General features: G+C 38.2%; 1 protein-coding gene across 4 annotated transcripts; it reads left to right on the top strand.

Moving 5' to 3' along the window:
• The first annotated feature begins 1,515 nt into the window (after window positions 1-1,515).
• On the top strand, window positions 1,516-25,049 carry slc12a8 (solute carrier family 12 member 8). 4 transcript variants are annotated; one of them, XM_053497439.1, is made up of 14 exons: window positions 1,516-1,600; window positions 2,315-2,434; window positions 3,212-3,358; window positions 4,063-4,254; window positions 4,332-4,563; window positions 13,515-13,628; window positions 14,399-14,486; window positions 14,695-14,782; window positions 15,838-15,984; window positions 17,085-17,724; window positions 17,828-17,919; window positions 18,029-18,146; window positions 22,695-22,755; window positions 22,898-25,049. In XM_053497439.1, the coding sequence occupies exons 2-14, from the start codon at window positions 2,393-2,395 to the stop codon at window positions 23,067-23,069; spliced, it is 2,133 nt and encodes a 710-aa protein (XP_053353414.1). In that variant the 5' UTR covers window positions 1,516-1,600; window positions 2,315-2,392; the 3' UTR covers window positions 23,070-25,049. The 4 variants fall into 4 exon arrangements, with proteins under 4 accessions (XP_053353414.1, XP_053353416.1, XP_053353417.1 ...); XM_053497441.1 differs by lacking the exon at window positions 1,516-1,600 and adding an exon at window positions 1,839-1,921; XM_053497442.1 differs by lacking the exon at window positions 1,516-1,600 and adding an exon at window positions 2,025-2,098.
• Window positions 25,050-25,768: the final 719 nt, after the last annotated feature.

Here is a 25,768-nt window from a genome sequence, read left to right as displayed (position 1 = left end):
AAGCTGTTAATTAGCTGATAAGTTAAATCAGGTATGCTGTGAACAGAGAAAACACTAACATGTTCACAGCAGGAGGTCCTCTAGGACCAAGGTTGGGACTCCATGATTTGGTGGATGCGAATAGCTCTCTCTGCAATCTTCAGGATAATGCCTGTGTACGCTCTACATTTAAAAATAAACAAATTAAACCTTCCACATATGTTTTTGGCTGAAACAAATGCTCACTCACTCACTCATCTTCTATACCGCTTTCTCCTGTATTCAGGGTCACGGGGGGCCTGGAGCCTATCTCAGGAGGCTTAGGGCACAAGGCAGGGTACACTCTGGACAGGATGCCAATCAATTGCAGGGCATACACACACTTAATAACACACTACAGGCAATTTGGAAAAGCCAATTAGTCTAACCTGGATATCTTTGGACTGTGGGAGGAAATCAGAGTACCCGGAGAAAACCCACAAAGCACGGGGAGAACATGCAAACTCCATGCACACAGAGACGGGAATCGAGCCTGGCCGGTCATCGTTTGCTCACTTACAAAGAATTGAAGGGTCTATAATTTTTTATCATAGGTTTAAGGTAAAGGATTGAGACAGAATATCAACCAGAGAAAATCCAGAAAAAGCACATAATACAAATGTTATGAATTAAGTTGCAAGTTTCACCTGTAAGAAATAAAAATAAAATTAGTTTAATACATTAACTATAGTTAATATATTAAAATAATTAAATTTTTTATTTCTTACAGGTGCATGTATTGGTGAGATGAACAGTTTAGTTTTTGTGAACTGCTGACAATATTTCTCCAGAATTCTAAATATAAATATTATCTAGATAACATCACAGAACATCAAAATAATCCAAGATCATGCAGTATTTGCAGAGCTTTAATAACTCAAATAAAACAAAATGCAATTTTTAATTTTTTGTTTGTATTTACAAATTTTTTATTTGTAATTGAGCTATGTTAATGCTTTGGCTAAATAACATTAAGAAACTATCATTTCATCAACAATTATCATCAACCTCCAACATGCAGTTTCAGCCTTCATGTGTTTTGGCATGCTCTCCACCAGTTTTTCACATTGTTGTTGGGTAACTTTAGACCACTCTTTTTGCCAAAAAAAAAAAAAAGCCAACAGCTTAAGTAATTTGCTTAATGGTTTGTGATCATCCATCTTCCTCTTGATGATAATCCGGAAGTTTTCTGGAATAAAATTGCAGTGGTCTCTTATTTTTTCCAGAGCTATAGCTATTTATACATACTGTATGTGTGTGACACACACACATATACACACACCTGTACATATGTATATAAAATGTATATTTGTGTGTATGTTCTTTATAATTAGATATATTCCCAGTCATACTTCATCTTCATGTCATATACAGTCTCTTCAAAGCCCGTCCTGTTTGTTCAGGCGTTTCATGCAGTGCCTCAGCTCCAACATTTGTTTAATGACGTGCCACTACTGCACACGTAGCATTAAGATAATTTAGGAGTAAAAGCCATGCCAGACTGTAAAACTTGTCTAAGAATAAAACGTGTATGAAGATACAGTATGTTAAAACATGACGGACGAGGCGTGATCAACCTGAGGTAAGGACAAAAAAAATAAAAAACAACAACAACAAGGATGTACAGTTTAAGTAAAAAAAAAATCGTTTACATTTCATAAAGGGTGTCTGTGTAATTTATGAGGGGATTTTGTGTTACAGGAAACTATAGTGACCTGATCTTATAGTGACTAGTGACACGTGGGTATTATTTTATTGTTTTGAGATTCGGGTAACTGCTTCGAGAAAAACTTTTCCTCTTTAAACAGTTCTGACGCAAACTAGCAAGTGCGCGCACTCACGCGCGCGCCCACGAGACATACGTACACATTGTATACACACCTGTCGCATCCGGGACCAGCAGGTAAGGTTTAGCGGGTAACCTGGTATTTAACCCAGTAACACGCTTCCGATACATGCTGATCCATTTAACAGTGCTTTTGTTTTTACTCATAAGTTTAAACCGTCATATTGATGAAACCACCGCGGTTTACTGTCACATTTGATATGTTTTGACAGCACGACTTTTCTGAAAAGTGACGTAAATAGTGAAGAATATAATGTTCATGTTAATTAATAACTTAAGTGTTTAACTCGTTAACAATGGTCAGCGCGTGCATGCAATCATGTGACTGTTTCCTCCAAAACACATTAATGCACAATGTTTTTCAGTCTTGGCAGTCTTTAACTTTCAGCAGTTCAGTCACTCAGGACATTTTCTCTCCCCTCGTGTGTGTGTGTGTGTGTTTGTTTACAGTTGTTAAAGTGGCCAGGTTATTTTGAGAGATTTCTGAGCTTCCCAAAAGGAAAATGCACCACTGTTGATACAGGAAACATGAGCTCAAACGTTCAGGAGTTATTTCATGAAAATGCACAGGTATAGTTTTGCTCTTTGTTATTTTTTTTATTTTTACATTTTGACCTAAACTACCTACAGTATCTAGGTGTGCTTATTCCAGATCAAAAGCTCAGGGTGTAAGAAATATCCTAAAACCGTGTTAAACTGAACTGTAGTTAAGCCTAGAGCATGAAAAGAAAACACAAATCAATGGATCTTTAATGCATGTACGCTAATGCTAATTCAAGTGTTTGGTGAAGAGGTCGGTCTTTAATCTTTGTTTGAAGAAGGCCTGTAACTCAGTTGTTTAAGCTGCCAGAGCATTTACTTAAGAAAAGAAAAGAAGAAGCCTATGCATATCTAAAAATGTCTATTCTTGTTATTCTCTGGACATCTGTCTCAAACTTAATGCTGAAAAACTGCAGCAGGGCGTACACACACGCTTACATGCTCACTCACACACTACGGGCAATTTTAGGAACACCAAAATGGCCTAATCTGCATATCTTTCAACTGTGGGAGGAAATCTGAGCACCTTGAAGAAACCCACCAAGCATTGGCAGAACATGCAAACTTCATCCACACAAATCCGTGGTGAAAATCAAACCAGACCCTTGAGGTTCGAGGAGACAGTGCTAACCACTAAGTCACCTAAAGTATTCCGTGGTTCTTTATTCCAATTATGTACATTTTAAGCACGTACAGTATTTACATTTCATGGTGAAAGATGGATAAAAAAGGTACAAAGTTATAGATGTAAAAGTGCACTTTAGCTTTATTTTCTAGACTGTATGGCTTTGTATGTATCTTATGCAGGACTCTCAGATGAATGCTCAGCCATGGTGGAAGGTGAAGCTGTTTGTGTGGGAGCCTGTCCTGTTCGGCACTTGGGATGGTGTCTTCACCACGTGCATGATCAACATTTTTGGAGTAGTGCTCTTTCTTCGTACCGGATGGCTTGTAGTAAGTGATATTTTGATGCATCGAACAGTCCACAGGAACCATTTATCTGTTCCCTGTTTCCTGTCCTATACAATGCTGTGGCCACAATTTAACAAGTGGAAACGAGATAGTTTAATGCATGGCCACAAGATATTATGTTGTAACCCTACTTAAATGATTTTAAATGATTTTGTTTATAACTGTTGTGTATTGATGTGATTACCCTTATTTACACACTGTCCCATAGCATAATTCCATAACTCCTGTCAGATCTGATGCATGAATATCACTACCACAAATTTTTGACTTAGTATCTTGTTCCACAACGTAGTATCTTGTTGCCACACCTTAAGTCGTGACCACAGAATACCCCTTCTCATCCCCAATGTCACTAGAGGGTCTCCATGGAAAATTATTTTCCAAACATCATCTTTTTGAAAATGTTGTTAGTGTTTACAAAGCATTAATCTGAATATGGACTACACATTTGCGTATTTGGAGACCACATCAATCTGGATCATAACACAAACATTTGTCTGGCCTGTCTGGTCATGTATCTGATCAGTTTGCCTTAACTGGAAACCAAGTTTCAGACATCATAGCTGTTGCATTAAATAATTAAAATATTAGGTTAGCCTTATTCTTCTGGATGATATTTAAACAGTTAATGACTGTCTTAAGTTGTGACAAACACAAGCACAAACTAATGTGAACATTTGTTTCAGGGAAACACTGGGGTCTTGCTGGGCTTGCTCCTGGTGTCACTGGTTGTGCTGGTTGCCTTGGTGACAGTTATGTCGGGTGTCGGGGTGTGTGAGCGGTGTACTGTGGGCAGTGGGGGCGTTTATTCTATGATCTCCATGGTTCTCGGAGGAAGAGTTGGAGGCACTGTAGGACTCCTCTATGTATTTGGGCAGGTAAGGAGATCTTGGTGAACAGCTATAAGCAAAATATGCTTTTTTGGCAGTGTTTTTTTTGCCACTGTTTTTTTCAGTGTGTGGCTGGAGCCATGTACATCACTGGCTTTGCAGAGTCCATAGCCGAGGTGTTGACTGTGCAGAGTGTGTGGGCTGTCCGGGGGATCTCTGTGGCTGTGCTCATTGCCCTGCTTGGAATTAACCTGGCTGGAGTAAAGTGGATTGTTCGGCTGCAGCTCGTCCTGTTGGCCATTCTTGCGATATCTACTCTGGATTTTATCATTGGAACATTCAGCCATTTGGATCCTGGTATGTGAGTAATATAGTAAAGGCATGACGATGCACTGCAGTCACTTGGTTCAATTGTGCGATCTTTGCACCAGTGTGTTTGATTTCAAAATCCTGTCATTCCCAGAGAGGAATGTGGTCTCTCCATCTGAATTTGCTATGAGCTCCATGGCTGGTCGTTTACAAATGGTGCAACTGTAACATTTATTTTGGTTTCAAAGGCAGAATTTAAATCAATCAAAAGCCAAAGAATAATTGCTAATAATGCCATGTTAAAGCCATTTTAAATGCATCCAGTAAGAACATGATGATCTTTTCCTACTCCATTCTATCACCCTTTTTTACCTTTAAAATACTCTGGGCTCTGTTGTCCTTTATTTTGTCCAGTAGATGTCAGTATGAAGCCCTCTGAAGTTCATTACTTTCACTTACACTGGCTTTGAAATCAAGCAATACTCTGAACTCAGGGGACAGATGTTGTTTCATTTTTTTGGAGACCTTTTATATAATTTCCTTATGCACAAAAATTTGATTTGACATAAGTTATTAAATCCTAAATAGTTATGACTGAAGTAAAGTAAGCCATAATAAGACTGAGAAATGAGAATACAATAGAGACAACTAAAATGCATAATGGAAAGTACTCGGGATTATTAAAAGCTATTACAGTTTCTCAGCTGCCAGAATGAATGTGTGAACATTAACTTGGGGGAAACCTGTTTTCTTTATCAGGTATGGCTAAAAATAATTTTCCTATTAGTACAGTGAACTCTGTACTGAAGCATGCTAGTTTGCCTTAGCTTTGATGTGTCTTCCAAAGATATGGTCTGGTGTCTGGTGAAAATGTATTGTATGCAGATGCCAGGAAAGGTTATTAGCCAAGATGTGTATAGTGTACAGTAGGTCTCTGAGTGGCATGGTGGCTCACCAACTCCAGAACTTGGTTTCAGTCTGTGTGCGGTAAGTTTGGGTTTTCTTCCCACAGTCAAGACATGCTGTGTGGACTGAATGACGTTTGCAAATTGCCAATTGTGTGTGTGTGTGTGTGTGTGTGTGTGTGCTTGGCTCTGTGATGGGTTGGCACTCCATCTAGGGCGTACCCTGCCTTGTTCCCTTAGTTCTCTGAGATAGGCTTCAGGGACTTTGCGGCCGTACACAGGATAAGCACTGTGGATAATTTAATCCATATCACTGATGTCGTTTAATGTAGCACAACTTACTGTTATGTATACAAAGGAACCAAGCCTGTTATGTTTTTAGTGACACAATCATTACTTTTAGCCTATCCCAGGAGACATAGGGCACAAGGCGGGGTACACCCTGCACGGGGTGACAATCTCTTGCAGGGAACACTTGCATGCTTATTCACACACCATGGGGCACTTTGGGAACACCAGTTAGCCTAATCTGCATGTCTTTGGACTGTAGAAGGAAACCAGAGCATCCAGAGGAAACCCACCAAGCACAGGGAGAACAGGCAAACTGCATGCATACAGACCAGAGATGTACATGTAAATGCAGCATGATCTGATTGCAGGAAAATACATGCAAGTGAAATGAATGTGTGAATCAAGATTGTGATTCCCCCCTCTTACCAAATATTTATGCAGCTCTAAACTTGGTCACGTACAGTATGATGAGAGAGGGCTGTTTTAGCTTACTGTCATTCTTTTTAAAAAGCAATTTCTGTATTTTAATAGGCATAATCAAGAACATAATCAAGAAGTACTGTACATCTTTTTAATGTGATCTGCCATCTTACCCAGAGTGCACTGCAGTTTGAATTTTTGAGCTCTTCTCCTTTTCTTATTTTATTGACCTCGAGTTCCTCCTTGCACTATTTCTCCTTGTGACAATAAAGAAGACATCTAACAGACCCAAGTATTTTATAAATACCTGCTTCACCCCTGGCTTAGCATTTGAATGTTTTCACAGAACAGTAAAACTTCTTCCTTACAAAAACTCAGGTTAACGATGCTGCAGTATTTTGAATGATTTTTTTTGTCATAAATAAATAAGTATATCCCCTTTTCCTTTTCCTTTTAGTCTACTGGTTTTACCATAGGGATGAGGTTTAGGCTTTTTGGTGTGCTGTACTTGTAGTGTGTGGATTTTTTCACACTTTCTGTCATTTAATGTAAGCCTTGTCTTGTAACATATATGTCAGTCATTGTTATATGGATAATTGTAATAAGGTCATTATGGTAAGTAGATCATAAGTAGGAGAAACTCTAAGTGAATTGTGTGGTGCCTAACTCTAAAGTCATAAATCTTAAAAATAAATAAGTAATAATAAAATTATATATAATATAAGGTATTGTCATCATGAGTTGCCAAAACATTATTGCACCATGACATGGATACTGCACATGTCTGGAACTAAAGGGGTTATGATGAAAACCATGCGCCCAAAATGCCGGAAACAGCATAATGGGCCACTGGTTTCTTTCATCTAATGTGTCTCATGTCTGTAATATCAGTTTTAAACTCCTTGAAGTCGACTTTGCTCACTTAAATGTTATCAGGCAGAATTGTAATTTTGTTTTTGTGCTAAAGCTACAAAATCTATATAGTTACACAGGATTTTCTGCAATAAGAATTTTTAAATGCTCTCTACCTTTCCCCATACGCTTAAAAAATTTTTTTTTTTTTTTTTACTGTTGTATTTGTCTATTTTACATTCTATTCTCTCTATAAGCCAACTTGCTGTAATCTCCCAGCATTTAAACAAAATGCGTTATGGACCAATATCATGTTACAATGTTTGATTATGAAAAACATAAAATGTAGTGTTGATAAATTGCATTAGGGTATAACCAGGGCTGATTTACAGGCATTAACTGGGAGGAGGAGATCTGTTATTAAAAATGTTGAGAGTCTATACTTATTTTAATAATTTAAATAAATACAGGTAAGATATTGGAAAAATAATAGCCTCCAAATAAGCAGTAACCCAAACAAAGGGTAATTTTGCCAAACCACTTATCATTTGAAAAGATAAACTGGTAAATAAAGTGAAGAACTGCATACAGAAATACATGTATGTTAAAATTAAGAGCCTGAAGTATACACAAAAAAGTCACTCAGCAAATTCGTAAGGACTCCAGTTTGTCATTCTGTGATTTAACTGGGGTACATTCGGTTATTTTATATGTAATATTTAAATATACATATTATATTTAAGTTGTATTCATGCCCCTAACGAAAATGTGGTCAAACAAATAGCCTTCAGAAGTTACCTAATTAATAAATATAGTCCACCTGTGTGTAATTTAATCTCAATATAAATACAGCTGTTCTGTAAAGCCCTTAGAGGTTTGTTAGAAAACATTACCCCTAAGCTGTCTGGTGTGTTTCTCGTGGAGAAGTTTAAAGAAGGTTTAGGTTATGAAAAAAAAAATCCCAAGCGTTGGTTATAAAAAAATAAAAATAAAAATAAAAAAATCTCATGCTTTGACCATCTCACTGTTGAATTCATGGAATGAATATGGCACAACTGCAAACCTTAAGACTTTAAGTTGTGCACTCAATTCTGGCCTTTATGGAAAAGTGGCAGAAAAAAGCCATTGTTGAAGAAAGCTACTGTATAAGATGTCCTGTTTGCAGTTTGCGACAAGCCATGTGGGGGACACAGCAAACATGTGAAAGAAGGTGCTTTTGTCAGATGAGACCAAAGAGTGACTTTTTGGCATGGTGGTGGAAGCATCATGTTGTAGGGATGCTTTTCTTCAGCATGGACAGAAGAGCTGGTCAGAGTTGATGCTAAGATGGAAGGAGCCAAATACAGGGCAATCCAAAGAAAAAAACCTGTTGGAGTTGGCAAAAGACTTGAAACTGGGGCGAAGGTTTACCTTTCAGCAGGACAGCAACTCCAAACATACAGCTAGAGCTAGAGTGACTGAGCTAGAGCTATTTGGTAAAAAAGAATGGGCAAACATTTCACTTTCTATACGTACAAAGCTAGTAGAATATCAATTTATAGAAAGGCTTATGCTTTCTCGAGAAGTTCAATACAATATAACAACATTTTAAGCTTTTAACATTATATTTTTCAAAATATTCCTAATTTTACAGTTTTAAGGAGCCGGGTTTGATACTGAGCTTGGGTCTTTGTCTGTGTGGAGTTTCTTCTGTCCTCCCCATCATCTTTTATTTTTTATTTCTTTAAGTTTGATACCTGTAAGTGTAAATGGAATAAAGGTGTGAACCTCGTTACGACTATTTTAAGCCTGTTTTAAATCAGCATCAAAAAGCCATTGGCCCACAGCTCTAAATTTTGATAACACGAAGGACAGGGCTCTGACACTTGAATTGACTTAAAAGGGTACTATGCTTCCTGTGTGATGTTTACTCAGAAGTCTTGTGTGCAGGAAGGGCCTGAGCCCTAAAGGTTGGGGCCAGAATGTACTTTCACACTGACTTTTCAGGAAGTCCATCCCAGTGCTTCCTGCTCTCTTGATTACTAACTTCCTGTCCAGAATGCAGAAAAGACTTCCATAAATATGATTCTCTCTTTCTCTGGGTTGAGCTCCAGTGAAATCTGTGCAGGAGGATTAAAAAAAAAATCCTTCAGAAGCTGGATTTAAAGCAGTGCTGAAATCTTATGAATTTGAGACGTATTCTCCATTGCTACTGCTCCTGCTGTTGCCCACTCACACATGTCCCACTTTTCTGGTTAACTCATTTAATAGCTGGGCCTGAGATCAGGACGTACTTTTGGATGGTATAGGGGAATACACTTTTCCTGATTTTACAGGTTTTTCCAATTACGCTGTGTGGTAGTCGAGTGAGCTCACTGCTAGCGAACCTCCAGTTTGTTCCGTGGCCCAAACGGGCACAACATGGGCAGCCTACCTGCTAGTGTCAGGGGAAAAAAAGGTGCTGTGCATATGTTTACAATTCGATAACCATTTTAATCAGAGAGTCAAGGCCAATACGGACACACCAAAGACTTTGCTGCTTCCACTCAGTGTGTTATGACAATGCCGGATTCCTCAATGATTGTTTCTAACACCATAGAAATTAATGTTTAGTCTGTAAAATGGTCTGTGACCTTAAGAAATCTCTTCATGCTACCATTTCTTCTATCTGCACTTATCAACTTTGTCACAATTATGTTGAATTATACTTCTAATGTTATGGCTGTAAAACATATCATTTTATGAGCAGATGTCAAAAATCTGTGTGTGTGGGGGGGTGTTAATATTTGGTATATTAACACTTTTTATGACTCATAAACAATCCTTCTAAGTATCAGTGACATTTATTTTTAGCCAGAGATGTGTTTTGGTTGTATTTTTATTTTTCATTTTCCTCTTCAGTATGCAGAATGTGCATCTGCATTGGAACGTGCATAACTATTGCAACGCCCCGGTTTGGACAGGAAACATGTATGCGCTCATGGTTTTGGGTTTAGGGTGTTAACCGGGCTCACCCACATATTTGGCCTGGGACAAAAGAACAAGCAGGAAAGAGATCTGAGTTATGCACTTGAAGTCTTCAAATCACTTCCTGGTCCACAGCTTCTGATGAAAAAGGCTTATACTATAAATAACCAAACTGTGGGTGAAAGTTTCCCTGTTATGTGTTCAAGTCAACATGCAGCTGTCATTTGTGTGTATGAGTATTCATAATCTGAATGTCATAGCCACTTTCCTCGATCCCATTCAGTAAGATTCCCAATCTGTGATTTAACAAGTGACATGCTAATGTTTTTGACTTTAGCAGCACAGATTATATGGGCATTTATTTTTAATTTGCACTTCTACAAAAAGGAAAGCCTAACTGCCAGTAACATTTTTTATTATTTAGCACAACAGTTTATATTAATGTGAATAGCATTTGTATAAGATGTTTACATTTTCATATTAGATGTGCACAGTAACAATACAGTTAAACCTTGGAATCGTTCTGGAAGCGTGTTTGTAATTCAAAGCACTCGTATATCAAAGCAAATTCCCCAAATAAATATTACACTCTGATGATTTGGTCCATAGCCCAAAGATATTCATATAAAAATGATTTATACAATACAATATGATACAAAATATAAATAAAAATAAAACAAATAAATCTGTACTTTTAAAAGAATCATGGCTCGTATAAGATAAGAGAAGAAGGGGGGCTACTGTGTAGGATGGCTTTCTCGCGCACACACACACACACAAACAAAATCACTGCTCTTCAACTACGAATCTTTAACAAGGAACCTCTCAAATGACACTTGCTTTTTACTCCTTTTAAATATTCTGTGGAAATGCGGCATTGCATTGTCGTTAAACAGATGGATTTTCCCACACTGCCACAGCCTTTTTATCCGTATTTACTTTACGGGACCGTTGTTGCAGTACAGTTACTAAAGAACAGTCACTGAACTTGGACACAAAATATATATACTGCTTCACGTGGGCACACAAACATGGTCATAATGTTATAGCAAACAGTACAAAGGCACATGGTTGTTGACTAAACAAGTGATTTGAGCATGGGAGATGATACCCACAATCCTGTAGTGCATGCATGAGAGAGAACCACCATTGGCTCAGTTATGATCACATGATGCTCAGCAGACAATGTGTACACATACTACAGTACTCGTATCTCAAAACCTCATTTGTTTATCAAGTTAAAATTTATTTAGACTTTTGCTCGTCTTGCAAAACACTCGCAGACCAAGTTACTTGCAATCCAAGGTTTCACTCTATACATATTCAACAGTGGACAGGACAGTTATAGCAATATATAAATGTAATACAGTACTGAGCACAGCCTTGAGACACCCCATTATTTCTTCATAATAAATTAAATAAATGGGAACAAATGTTTTACTTTAACAGGCTGCAAAATGCCTAAAGACATATGTAATGAATTGTTTTTATGCTTGAATGGTTCATAGGTCTCTTAGTGGCTTAAAAATTAATTTATCTGAAACTGGACAGGGACTGGATCAGGAATGAGAGCCAAAAAGTTCCTTAGGAAGGCTGGAAAACTGATCCTTAAGATCTTTTTTGTAAAAATACATGAAAGTCTGACCCTTTGGAATGAAAACATGGAGAGATGAGGGGGGTCAAGACTTGCTTGGTGGTGTTCCTTCAGGTCGTCTTCCACAGTGCAAATACTTGGTAGAGTCTGGTGCTTTCAGATTGCCAGTAGTGCATGATTTTGTGAGTGTGTCAGTAAGAGAGTGTGAGAGTGTGTGTGTGTGTGTTGTGGTGGGCAATAAGGTGGAACCCTATCCAGGGTGTGCCACTTTGTTCTCTGGATAGACTCCAGGCCCCCTGTGATGTTTTATTGGCTGTCATGACATTATCTATAGTCAAAACTGTAATATTGCTGTAGTTTTCCATAAGGGTTTAAAGACACTTTTTAATTTATATTGTTTTGCATGATGCACTCAATAAAGAAGAAGCATACTCGTAGTGCTTCCTCTTAGGGGATTGAGGCTTAAAACCCTTCTGTTGTTACAAAGCAAAACAGTTGGTTATCTTATTTCGTTATCTAACTTTTTTTTCTTGCTTCCTGTCGTTCTACAGAAATTGAAAGCACAATGGATAAAATAAAGGAAAAAAAAAAACAACAGCAAAAAATGAAAATCAGATGTGTATTGTAAAAATGTGCGGATAATGCAGTATTTTCATATTTATTGTATGAAATGCTGCAGAATAACTGCAGCCATAAAAAAAAGACATTGGATCATTAAATACGTCTTCCTTTTCTTTCTCGATCTTGATTTTATTCTCTCTGTTGCTCTGGCGCTTGCTTTTTCCGAAGAGCTGTGCCTTGGACGGCAAGGAACAGGCAGGGCTTCTAAAAGGGTGGTGACTTCCTTTTTGAAAAACATGTCATTAATCCAAGAGAACACATTCTTTCCCATCACAAGATAACAGAGAGGGAAATGGTCCATGCTCTTTCATGGCCAAGTGCTACAAATTTCACACTCTTTGTGCGCATGGCCTGTACAGGTGAGCTTTTCTCACATTCTGTACATATGTAAATATTAGACTGTTTACTTATTTATTTATTCATAATAATACTATAGCACATAGCAACAGTTGTGCTCCATTCAGCAGCACCAGGCCTTGAGACCTGTTTTTAATGTTACATCTATTTATTTATTAAAAATTCAAAGGTCAAGTGATTTTCCAAAATTTGTCATAGGCAACTCTAATGTATTGTGTACTGTACTATAGTGCACACATACTGTACAGGCACCAGTGTTGCCTCATCTTCTCAGCACAACACCATATCTTAAACCACAATTCATACAAATCTTTTCTTGGTGTGTGTCTGTGGCTTGTTTGGTTAGCCAGAGAACACACCCAGAGTAGAGTCCAACATTTACCCTGTCGTGTCCTCAATGAGGGCCTTTTGAACACTGCTTTTGCACGCATCTTGGCGGAGACTCTGTTCTCCCCCTGACACTTACATAAAGTCCTGGTGTGGTGCATTTCTCTCTTTCTCTGTCTTTCTCTTTCCCTCTCTCTCACACACACACACACACATTCAGAACTCTGGCCAGACATATTTCACACCATAGAACGATACAATCTTGTAAGTACCATACAGTAGGGTCCTAAAAAATGCTTATTTAATGTTTAGTATATAGTTGGTGTCAGGTTCCCATGAAAAACCCTGTGACATCCTGCACAAAGAAATTTTGTTATGAACACTACAATTACTGTAAACTGCTTGAGTGGGAAATCAAGTGCAGGCTTTGTGTTTGAATTTAGAATTTATAAATAAAGCAGAATTGTCATCTCCTGGTTTTTCCCAACCAGTGGCTGTATTCCAGTAGAGTTTTAGGATATGAGAGCATGCCTTTTAAACATCAATGCCATTGTTACAGTAAGTGTATTTTGTACAATATTGTAAGCTTTTGTCATGGATCACTCAGTAATGTTTCAGGATTTAATTATTGAAAATTTTTGTTATGATTGTTCAGTGCTGACATGGTTTTGGCCTTGTATTTTCAGAGCATGGGTTTGTTGGCTATTCAAAAGAGCTTCTATGGACGAACACTCTGCCTGACTATACGGCTGGCGAAACTTTCTTTACAGTGTTTGGAGTTTTCTTTCCTGCTGCTACAGGTGATCATGTTTCAGTATTTCACATAAATGAAAGAAAAGTTGACTACTTAAATACCAACCTTGTGACCGTCTATAAAAAGGTTTATAGTTATGGTAAAGATGTCTGTAAAAGGGTTCTTGTCATCTGTGTCAAGAGTCTCAGTGTCGGTGCTTTAATACAAATCAGCAAGTTTTTCTCCATGGGGAGTCATTTGGTTCCTCTGTAACATGACAAGTCTAGTTTTTAGAGGGAGCAAGAAGAAGCTGCGGGGCTAATGTGCATAAACATGACATAAACTGATAGAGACTACATGCATTTTAAATAAAAGTAAAAAAATCATCCTTAGTGATTATGATAGTGGTGTGTCCCATAACTATATAAAAATATAATACAAATTTAAGATGGTAAAAGTAACACTGCTTTGTGCCGGACCGCATTGCACCACCCATTGTCAAATGTTTTTTTGAATTCCATAATTATTTTACACTATTATAATATAATTTCCCATAATTAATGTTAACCCTGTTTCTTTATTCCATAATCATTATAATTCATCATTATTTGACTTGGATTGATTGAGCAAGTTGAGAATGCAATAGTCCGTCCTTCCTGTTTTAAGCTGAAGCCTCAGATGGGTCAGAAAATGTCAAAATATCTTTTGAGTAATTTTGTACATTCTCAACAATAATCCATTTTAAATGTACTATGTACAAGTCAGCAGTTTGCTGCTAGTTCTTTTTATCAAGCCTGCATGTTTTCTGTGTGTAGCAACTGTTTATGTTGTGTTTAGGTGTGATGGCGGGGTTCAACATGAGTTCAGATCTTCATAAGCCTGAGCACAGCATACCTGTTGGGACCCTGGCAGCTGTCTTCACCTCGTATGTGATTCAACATTTACAGAGCCCTTATCTATATATGATTTAAATGCATTTAAATACATTCTATTACTATTATTATTTGATTAGATAAATTGGAGGGTACACAGTATTCCACAGTGGTAAACCATCTCATAAACTATTTTAGAATTGATTTATTAAGCACTCAGTGTGTGTCATTGTAGGTCTGTCATATTGTTATATTTTTCAGGTGGTTCCTGTACCTTGTGTTTGTATTCTTGCTGGGAGCCATCTGTACTAGAGATGCTCTGCGCTATGATTTCTTAATTGCAGAAAAGGTAATATTGCTAAAGTTACTACCTTAGTCACAGAGGCCCAGGCTTTTTTGTGGTGTCAGTCTATACTGTAGCTTTGCAACAGAGCTACAGTACACACAGCATTAATGCAGATAATTAAAGAAATCACAGTCGAGCCTTTCAGGCCATGTGCATGGGCTAAATCAATTTTTGCTTTACTCTGCCATCAAATCTATTAGACATTTATGAGTAAAATAGGAAAGCAAACAAGTACATGCACAAGCATTATTGTGTGCGGTGTACTTTGGATGGAAACTGAGAGCTGCTAGATAAATTACCAATGCAGTCTGTAAGTAATTGAACAATGACACATGGTCACATTATTGATAGTCTGGAAGTGTGCAGTACACACATTGTGCTTTTCTTTAAACCATGTTTAAATGTTACAATATTTGATATACAGTACAATGCAGTTATTGGATGTACTATGGACAAGACAGTTTGCAAAGGCAAAAACTTCTGAAGACGATTAGAGGGTGAAAAGCTGCTAAATACATAATAAAGCACTATATGCAATTATATTGTTTGATCAAAGGGTCATATAAAGAGGGGGAATAACAGTTTACTGTCGTGCAAACACTTTGCAGCAATGTGCATAAAAACACAAGATGTTAGGTGTTAGTCATGTAAGAGTGACAACTGCAGAGGGTTCCAAAGTTCATGCTGCATGTGTTCTACATGCCATGAGAGCAAATGGTACGAGACTAATAGCTATGAAAAGCTGGCTTGTGATCACCACAGTCCTCACACTCGCTGGCAGATCCACAGCTGCTCAGTATGGGGATTTGCATGGGGGTGAACACCCTGCTGAAGCTTCTCATGTATCAGCAACAAAGACAGCAGAACTGCCTGCAAAATTGTAATATATATATAAAAAAAGGTTGTATTATTCTTACCTTTGCATATTTTTGTACACAAGTCAACAATTTGGTTCTTTTATATTTACTACTTCTCAGAGAATTTTTTTTGCCTAGTGCTAACAATAACCAGACTCGGCAGAGTTCTAAGTACTCTTTGTTTGGTGTTTTCCCCATTAGGTCTCCTTGGTGGGTTTCCTGTTCCTGTTGGGCCTGTATATCTCCTCCCTGGCCTCTTGCATGGGTGGGCTGTATGGAGCACCCAGGGTCCTGCAGTGTATTGCCCAAGAAAGAGTTATCCCAGCTCTGACTTTTCTGGGACGAGGGGTGTGTATGCAGATATCACAGTGTCAAACATATGAGCTCAGTTCTACAGTATAAAGCTGCTTTGTAACAATGTTCATTAATTAAAGAACTATATAAATGAAATTAAATAAGTAAATAGATTAAAGTAAAAAAAAAGACGCTAGCACGCACTACAGTCTGGATAACAAAGAAAGGAAATGGCATGTACTGCATTCTGTCTCTAAGGCTGTGATTTGGAAAATCACATTCCTTACATTACACTCATTACATAAGTTTGCACAATATTTTAAATGCTTGTTTTTTTTTTCTTTGTATATTTCTTTGTTTATTTCATGAACTATGTAGAGTTCACTCTTGTGAACTTCAATTACAGCCATTTTGAGTATGTCTGGGAAAGCAGAACAGATAGTATCCACAAAAAGGAGGAGCCCCTAATTATAGCGCAATTGAGTGGTTTTTAAAAAAAAACTGAAGAGCAACATTGTGGCTTATGAAAAAATATTACACACCCTTTTCCTTTGCCCTAACACTGTCTGGGTCTTCTGTGTGGATTGAAAGCAGGCCTGAGACATCTTGCCTCAAATCAAAACCATAGAACAAATGCAGGAAGTAAAGCCAGGGCCAGCCCAGGTTGGCCTGGCTCCCTGCCATGCAGTACCAGGAGTGCAAGCATGCCGACAAAGTCTCCCAACCTAAATAACAGAGCAGGGAAGAAGGAGAAGGTAGAACATGTGTAGCTTTAGGAGGGACCATTTGTGTGAGAGGTCTGGCAAGATGTTTTCTCTAGGTTGTTATTCTTGGATACTTGCACTCAATTATTATGCAACATGTAAAGTTTTAAAGAATTAAAATAGAGTGAGTGGAATGTGGTGTTTAACGTTTAGATAATTTTTTTGGAGTTTAAAGGCCTCATACTCAATAATGATGATGCTCAGATGTACTTGAAAGTATTGTTAGACGCTGCAACAAGAAAGCCAATTCTTATAAGACTCATGCTCCAAAAACATACTGCCACTATTGTATAAACTATTGCTGGGAAAACTATTGCACTGTTTCTTAATTTTTAATTATAAATTGCAATGTAATTTATGTCATTTCTCTAACCACTTTCTGTCTAACAGAAGGGTCCCAATAAAACTCCAGTCGCAGCAATCTGTCTAACAAGCTTAATCTCCATGGCCTTCATCTTCATCGGACAGGTCAACATTCTGGCTCCTATTGTAACCATTAACTTCATGCTGACCTACAGCATCATTGACTATTCCTATTTCAGTGTGGCCATGAGCTACAAGCTCCAACTTAAGGAAAGAAAGCCTCTCATTGACAAACCCTGCCCTAAAAAACTACTCGTAAAAAACAGTCACCCAGGTTATGGCAGCAATGGTACTCTGAGCAAGACAAGCAATGGAACTCTGCTTGAGTTTACTAAAGACATGGACCAGATATTTACATTGCCTAATCCAGACAGCACAGAGGAAGAGAAAGTCTCCAATCATGCATCCAAGGTCTGGAGCAGGAAAGCAAAGGTTCCTGCTAAAGAAACATTGAGCAGTAGTTTTGGGCTTGACTTGAATAGCAACAACCCATCAGAAAAGGAAAAGGATGAGAAAGGGCTTGAACAAAGCATTGGCCTAGATGATGAGACCAGCAGTCAGACAGGGCTTATCGAGTCTGAGCCAGAAGGGAAGAGGAAACTGTCTTTGCCTACTCAAAATCCTATTGAGCTCCATCAGATACCAAGTGAGACATCAGACACTAATGGTAAGTGATGATACTCTGTTCACGTTCACAAATTAGCACAGTGTTTACATAGTGCACTACATTTATCAAAGCATTTATTTTTTTTTATTTTTTTTTTTTACAGACACCAAACCAAAACTGGAGGGATTAGATATCCGGCCAATCCCAGAGTCATGTTATGCAAAGTTCTGCAATCACTGGGTTTCCTTAATTGGTGTAAGTGCAAGAATGAAAAGTAGTTATTATACTTCTACCAACTATGTGAAACATTTTTTAAAATGATGAATAAGAAATTAATTAATTGATTATGTGTTTAATTCTTTAGGCTCTGTGCTCTATTTTGATAATGTTTATTATCCAGTGGGTCTATGCCTTGGTGAATATTAGCATTGCCGTCCTACTTTACCTCTACATTGGAAACACAAGCCCAGGTTTGCCAACAGGTAATTATATTTGATTGCTTAATAATGTGAATTAAATACAGAGCCACATTGTTTGAAAATGGCTTTATTTGGGCAGTTGTCTTAAACTCAAAGCATTGATTTAAAGTGTAAATATTTAGAATTTTTATGTTAAGGAAAACATTCCAGTGTACAGTTTGAATTCTTCGCTTTTTTCCCCCAATATGAATAGAATAGTCGATTATGGAAAAACTGATTGTGTTTGATCCTGGGCAAACACGGCCTGTTGTGCAGCTGGGATATTTGGAACAGTTTTATGCTGAATTCTACAACTGTGTGATATGTAATATCTTCCCAGTGCCATCCTGTTGTAGGAGGTTTCCTGTATAAAATCAATATATTTAAAACCTATACAGCTTGTTATATTGACCTTATTTTTTGGTTCATTGGTTCTGCTGCACAGAATAAGTGTGTCTCTGATTTTATACATGTGTATACACTAATCAGCCATAACATTGAACATGTACTGCCTTGTGTTGCCAAAAAATACCACTTCCATTAGGAAATACTGATCCCATAAAGGGGTTGGACTTGGTCTGTAACAATGTTTATTCAATTTACTTCAATTTTATTTGTATAGCGCTTTTAACAATTGTCATTGTCGCAAAGCAGCTTTACACAATCAAAAAAATTATTTATGTTTGTACGGAATGTGAATGTGTATAAATCAGAATGATCAGATTGTCCCTGGTGAGTAGGCCGAGGGCGACAGTGGCAAGGAAAAACTCCCCGAGATGGTAATAGGAAGAAACCTTTAGAGGAACCAGACTCAACAGGGAACCCATCCTCATGTGGGTGAAACAGGAAGCAGGAATTGATCAGCATTTATACTGTTAGGTGGCAGCCAGTTCAGCTATAACAGTTGATGTTAATTGATGTTAATGAACTATCGAGCAACTGCAGCCAAGTCAAGTCCTCAGAGAAACAGCTGTCGACACCAGTCGAGGCCAGAACCGTCTTCATGGTAGAGCGAAACCATCCTGAAACACCAGGCGCATCCCAAAGAGACACATGGGGCATCCATGCGACGAGATCTCCAACCAGAAGCGAGGCACCAGGATGAGTCAGACAGGTCTGGAGGGCAGAGGGAGTCTTGATCACTGGCAGCTCAGGAACGACATGTGTAGCTCCACAGAGAGAGAGAGAGAAGAGAGAGCGAAGGGAGAAAAGGAGAGGGGAGAGCAAAAGAGGAGACATAACAGTTGGGTATGGTCGCAGTCACATAATGTATAATATGAATAAATATTTAGTGTAGAGTGCAAGCAGAGACTCCGGCAGGACTAACTATGACAGCATAACTAAAAGGGAGAGCCAGAAGGAAACACAGACATAAGGGCTTGCTGAGAACATAAGGGCTTGCTGAGATGTAAAGCAAACAGTCACCTTACCGTCAACAAACCTGAGTGATCAATGAGAGTGGGGAAGACAGCATCTAAACATACCAGTTCACCTAATACTCTACATCCATGAGTCCCCTTTACCCAAGACAAATCTATTTTAAAAATGCTTGATTAAATAAATAGGTTTTTAGCCTGGACTTAAACACTGAGACTGTGTCTGAGTCCCGAACACTATTTGGAAGACTATTCCATCATTTTGGGGCTTTGTAAGTAAAAGCTCTGCCCCCAGCTGTAGTTTTCGTAATACGCGGTACTGACAAGCAGCCTGCATCCTTTGATCGAAGTAGGCGTGGTGGATCGTAAGACACTAGCAGTCGCTCAGATACTGTGGCGCAAGACCATTTAATGCTTTATATGTCAAGAATAGTATTTTAAAATCAATGCAAAATTTCACAGGGAGCCAGTGAAGTAAAGATAAGATAGGGGTGATGTGCTCATATCTTCTGGTTCTAGTGAGGACTCTCGCTGCTGCATTCAGGACTACAGTAGCTGAAGCGTGTTTATGCATCTAGTTGAACAACCAGACAGTAAAGCATTACAATAGTCCAACCTAGAGGTTGAGGCATAAACTAGTTTTTCTGCATCGTTTAGCAACAGTATATTTCTTATCTTGGCAATATTTCTGAGGTGAAAGAATGCTATCCTGGTAATATTATCTACATGAGCTTCAAATGAAAGGCTGGAATCTATAATTACACCGAGGTCTTTTACTGTTGCACTTAATGCAACAGAAAGGCCATCTAAAGTTACAGTGTGATCTAAAATCTTACTTCTAGCTGAATGCGGTCCTATGACTAGAACTTCTGTCTTATCAGATTAAGCAGAAGGAAGTTAATTAGCATCCAATCTCCTATATCCTGCACACATTGCTCAAATGGTTTTGCTGAGACATATAACTGAGTCGTCAGCATAACAATGAAAACTAATACCATGTTTACGAATTATGTTGCCCAGAGGAAGCATGTAAAGGGAAAAAAGCAATGGGCCTAAAACTGAACCTTGTAGAACACCAAACTCCACTAGAGAGCATGCAGAATAATCACCATTTAAGTCCACATACTGATGCTTCCTAGTGGCGCAGTGGTAAAGTGCTCGCCCTATCATCCGGGGAGCACTGGTTCAAACCCCGGGTGATGCTGTTTTCCTCTCACAGCCGGAGGTCTAGAGAGATCTGATTGGCCGAGCTCTCTCAGGGTGGAGGGATGAGAGGTACTTGCGCTCCCACATTAATCACGGCTCTACAACCAATCAGGGGCATCTGTGAGCTCGCGCACGCGGAAGGAGCGGCTAGCGCTTTCCTCCGAGTGTGTTACTCCGCCCTTAATGGTGCGTGAGCAAGCAGTTCGAAAAGATGTGGTCGGCTGACGTCACGCGGTTCGAAGGAAACACGTGATAGTCTTCGGCCCTCCCGGCTGAGTGGTAGTAGTAGCCTTAATGTGGGAGCCCCCTAGTGACGGGGGGAATTGGCTAAGAGTAAATTAGGGGAGAAAATTTTAAAAAAAAAAGGCTACATACTGATAACGATTGAGCAAATAGGAACTGAGCCAGGAGAGGGCTGTACCCTTAATTCCTACTACATTTTTTAATCTGTGAAGAAAAATACCATGATCAATAGTGTCAAAAGCTGCACTTAGGGTCGAGTAATACAAGCATAGTTACACACCTGTAACCTAGTTACATAGTTACCTGTAACCTAGTTACATAGTTACATAGTTACCTGATCAGAGGCCTATAGGAGGTAATTTACTACTTTAACGAGTGCTGTCTCTGTGCTGTGATGAGGCCTAAATCATAACTGATACAGTTCATGTATGCTATTTCTATGTAGATATGAGCATAGCTGCTCCGCTACTATCTTTTTGAGAATTTTAGAGATGAAGGGGAGATTTGATATTGGCCTGTAATTGGACAGCTGACAGGGGTCAAGGTCAGGTTTCTTAATAATCGGTTTAATAACTGCTAATTTTAAAAGATTTTGGAACATATCCAATGCTGTGATAGGAATTAATTTAAATTTCTAACCCTAGCCCATGTGCATAAATTAGCCTCGAACACTTATAACCATGTCACTGGTTCATTAATTCTACTTTATTGGATCACTTCAGGTGGGCAATAATCACTGCATTATTATGCTGTTATTTTGTTGATACTCTGACAAAGTTGTCTGTAAAACCCGCAAGAAGTAGCTCCTCTTTAGTCTCCCTGTGTTGGCCTTCAGGAAGCGGAAGTGCTTTCCTGACCGCAATAGAGAGAACAGTCCATTGTTGGGGTGGCTGAGGTCCTTCACTATCTTCCTGGCTTTGGTCGAGCACCACTTGCTGTAGATTGAGTGCAGGTCAGGGAGCTTGGTACGGATGTTGCATGCAGCTGATCACACGACCCTTTGTAGACCTCGTCTGTACATGGTGCTGTTCCCAAACCAGGTTGTGAAGTTTTTCATCAGGATGCGCCTTATGGTGCAAGAGATGATTAGGATCTGGTAGTTTTTCCCTCGCTTTGTATTTAAGTCCACTATCTGCTCCATTGTCATGCTGACGTTAAGGATTAGGTTGTTCCTCTTGCACCAGTTCTTTAGATTTCTAATATCCTCCATGTAGGCCATCTCATTGTTGCTGAAGATCAGGCCCACCACAATGGTGTTGGCAGCAAACTTATTGGTGGTTTAGTTGGTAGTGACCACGCAGTCATATGTGTACAATGAGCTACAGCAGGGGCCTCAGAGCACAACCCTGGGGAGCTCCAGAACAGGGGTTGAGAAAGTCTAAATCGTCTGCCTATCCTTCCTGCCTGTGGCCTGCCAGTTAAAAAATTGGAGATCCACTCGGCTGAGTCCCAGCTGCTTCAGCTTCGTGGTAAGTGTGGGGGGAATTATAGTATTAAATGTTGAACTGTAGTCTACAAACTACAGTGTCCAGGTAAGTGATGTATGAAGGAGGTGAGAGGAGATATCATCATCATAATCTGGTGTTCTTGAGTCATCATAGTGGTCTTAATTCTGGTTGTATTCAATCTTCTTTTGTTTGGTTTAAAGCCATCTTGGGTTTAAATTTAAATAAGGAACAATGGTTGTGAATTAAGACTTTGGGGCCATCATGAAAAGCATTTAGCATTTTTGTTCTTTTGCTAACAGGTACAGCTGCACGTTTCAGCTTTTTCAACTGGATAAAGAGTTCTCTGAGTAGCCTGGGCAGGTGAAGGATAACTATTTTGTTCATTAGCTTTTACAGTTCTCTCTTTTCTCAGAGTAGAGAAAAACTTATATTTAAACAGACCAATACATTGTTAGTGCTTTTTATCTTAATGCCCTTGATAATAGTAACTCTCCTAATTTAGGCCAAACCAAGTGCTTCAGGACCAGATTGTGGTGACACCGTCCTTGTCAGCAGTTGACATGGAAACAAGACAGCTGACGGAGGAAAATACAGACTTTGCCCTTCGAGACCGCTACCACCATTCATCCATCATCACCACCACAGAAGAGATGGTTCATCCCAAACTCTACTAACCAGTAGAAAACAGAAGAGCTGATGAAGTTTACAGTCATTGTACACAAATAAATGTCAAAATCTAATCTTAGATTGCTACCTTTTCTCTAAACCACCTTCATGACTTTAGGCTTGGTTTTAGGAAAACCGTGCGAACAGAAAAAGGTTCATTGCTATAATCTTGAGAGGGGTCTGATATTGATGTTTAAATGTGAATGATGTTTGTGTATCGTTTTAACTATTTCAATTTGACCCCAGAATTAAAATTTAAAATTATTTTATTTATTCATTCATCTTCAGTCATTGCTTTATCCTGGTTAAGGATTGTGCTTGATCCAGGGAACTCTGGGTCTGAGGTAAGAATACTTCCGGGTTTCACACAACATTTATACACTTATTATCCAGGGCAGTAGTTCCCATCCCTGGACACATTTTTGTGTTTACCTGCTCTATCACACCCACTTAAATTAAGAAAAAGTAATTAGTTAACTGACTGAAATCAGGGTCTGTATTCACAAAGCTTTTTAGAATTCTCTCAGAGAGCTCCGATCTTAGACCAAAAATGATTTAGGAAACTTCTTGGAGCCATTCTGAGTAAGGAAAGTACAAAAACCCTTATCTTAGTGAGGAGGTGTGGTTGACCCTGTTGCTAGGGATGATGCAGCAATTCAAAGACTGCGATTGGTTGTTAAAATATAACCTCTGCCCTCTGTAAAGGCCTTGAAATGTGGTTTTTGTGAAAATAGAATACATGATAATAGAACAGTGAAATAATGTTTTTATATAAAGAAATTCTATATGTTAATATAAATATCTTAAAATTAATTTAAACAGCCAAATGTTGAAAATGTGTCTACTTTTGAAGCAACCACACACAGTTTTTTACACAGTAGTTACTATATTTAAGTTCTTACATTTCTTTACCATACTAATTTTATTACTTGTAATCCATTTTAGATTGATGGGAGCAAAATGTCTCACCTTTTACCAATTTACATGATTGCAGGACAGTCTATTTAAGTTACACTTTTGGATGGTACAGTATGTAGCCAACAATCCAAGAGAGATGGAAGGAAGTAAAAGCACAAGAAAACCAAATTGGACAAAAGATCAGTGTTTACTTTTAGCTTTATGTTTAGTGCTTGGAGAATATTTCTTCTTTCAGCCATTTTGTCCTCTGCTATAGAAACTCTTATGCTTCCTAAAAGTCCTCCTCTCTACTCTTAATTTTTTTTATCTTAGGAGCTGTTTTTAGGGCTACAATGTTTTGTGAATCATTTTTATCTTTACTAAGATTTAGTCCTAAATTTCAGGGGAAATTCTAAGAAAATGTCATAATTCCAAAAATTTTCTTGAAATTTTGTCACTAGGACCAACTTTTAGGCTTAAGAAGCCTTGTGAATACGGGCCCAGGTCTGCAAGAAGCTAGGAGCTAAAATGTGCAGGGACAGGGGGTCCTCCAGGACCAGGGTTTGGCCCCACTAATTTAGGTTTAATCCAAGTTACTTTAGCAAGTGTAACAGAAAACCTAAAGGACATCCATATAGACAAAAGAAGACCTTGTAAAGCTCCACTTAGACAATAAATGAAGCTCAGTAGTGAACTGAGGGTCCTGAAGCTGTGCAGCATGGTTTTTCTTTCACCATGCCATGATTCTTTGTTGTCTCCCAGGGAACAAGAAGGATGTGGTTTGACAATTTAGAAGTGCAATATAACACGACATAATATATCCACAATATTATGGTTAGAATTTTTGAAATATTTTTTAGGTTGTTTTTCAATTAAATGGGTCTTTAAATTGTGCTTGTATGGATGGTAAAGTTAATGTTATTTATATTTGCTTCTTTCTAAACTGGTTTGTTGACATGCATATCTCCACATGCAGCCACCCTACTGTGCCTTTGCATATTAAATTTGCCATATTTTGTAATCTATAGAAATAAAGGTTTTGTCTCGCTCTTTTAATATCTTCAAATTCAAATAAATTTATTTGTCTCATACACAGTACGATATGAAGTGAAATGCTTGCCTTTGCATGTCAAGTCAAGACAGGTTGACTTTAATTGTCATTTCAACCATATACAGTTCAGTACACAGTGAAACTAAATGGTGTTTCTCCAGGACCAAGGTGCTACATACATGTAACATAAATTAATAGAAACAAACTAGCTATATAGGACACCTTAATTGGCTGAATATCCAAGACAAACCACAATTTACACCATAAATATTATTCGTAAAAACTATTCTAAAGTACTATAAAGAAGACATTACTTTACAACAGATAACAAGAGACAACATAACGTGCATGTGCAAACAGGAGTAGCAACATAACACAATGCAATATAATGTAATAGTGGATTGAGGTAGTGCAAGTGCCAGAATTAAAACTTGTGCCATAAATTCAATCAAAATGTTATGGAGAAGTAAATTTATTAACAGTTATATGCCAGATTATGTCACAGCATCTAGCATTTTTTTTAACTCTTTCAGCGCTTTTGCCTCAAGGTGGATGTGGAATTTTTACTGTGATTAGTTAATATTTTTACCACTAAAATAACGGGTGAATTTGTATTTAATAAGTGAATTGTAACACTCTGGAAACAAAATAAATCTTTATTCAATCTACTCTTTCTTTGTATTCATAAGTCATGCAGAGTTCTGCTGTACAGAAAGAAAGGCAGACATATCGGTTTCAAACTGAAATATTACTGATAAC

The sequence above is a fragment of the Clarias gariepinus genome, chromosome 5, assembly GCF_024256425.1.
Source record: "Clarias gariepinus isolate MV-2021 ecotype Netherlands chromosome 5, CGAR_prim_01v2, whole genome shotgun sequence".
Taxonomy (NCBI): Eukaryota; Metazoa; Chordata; class Actinopteri; order Siluriformes; family Clariidae; genus Clarias; species Clarias gariepinus.
The sequence above is the reverse complement of the archived record's forward strand: the minus strand, read 5'-3'. Positions and strand labels throughout refer to the sequence as shown.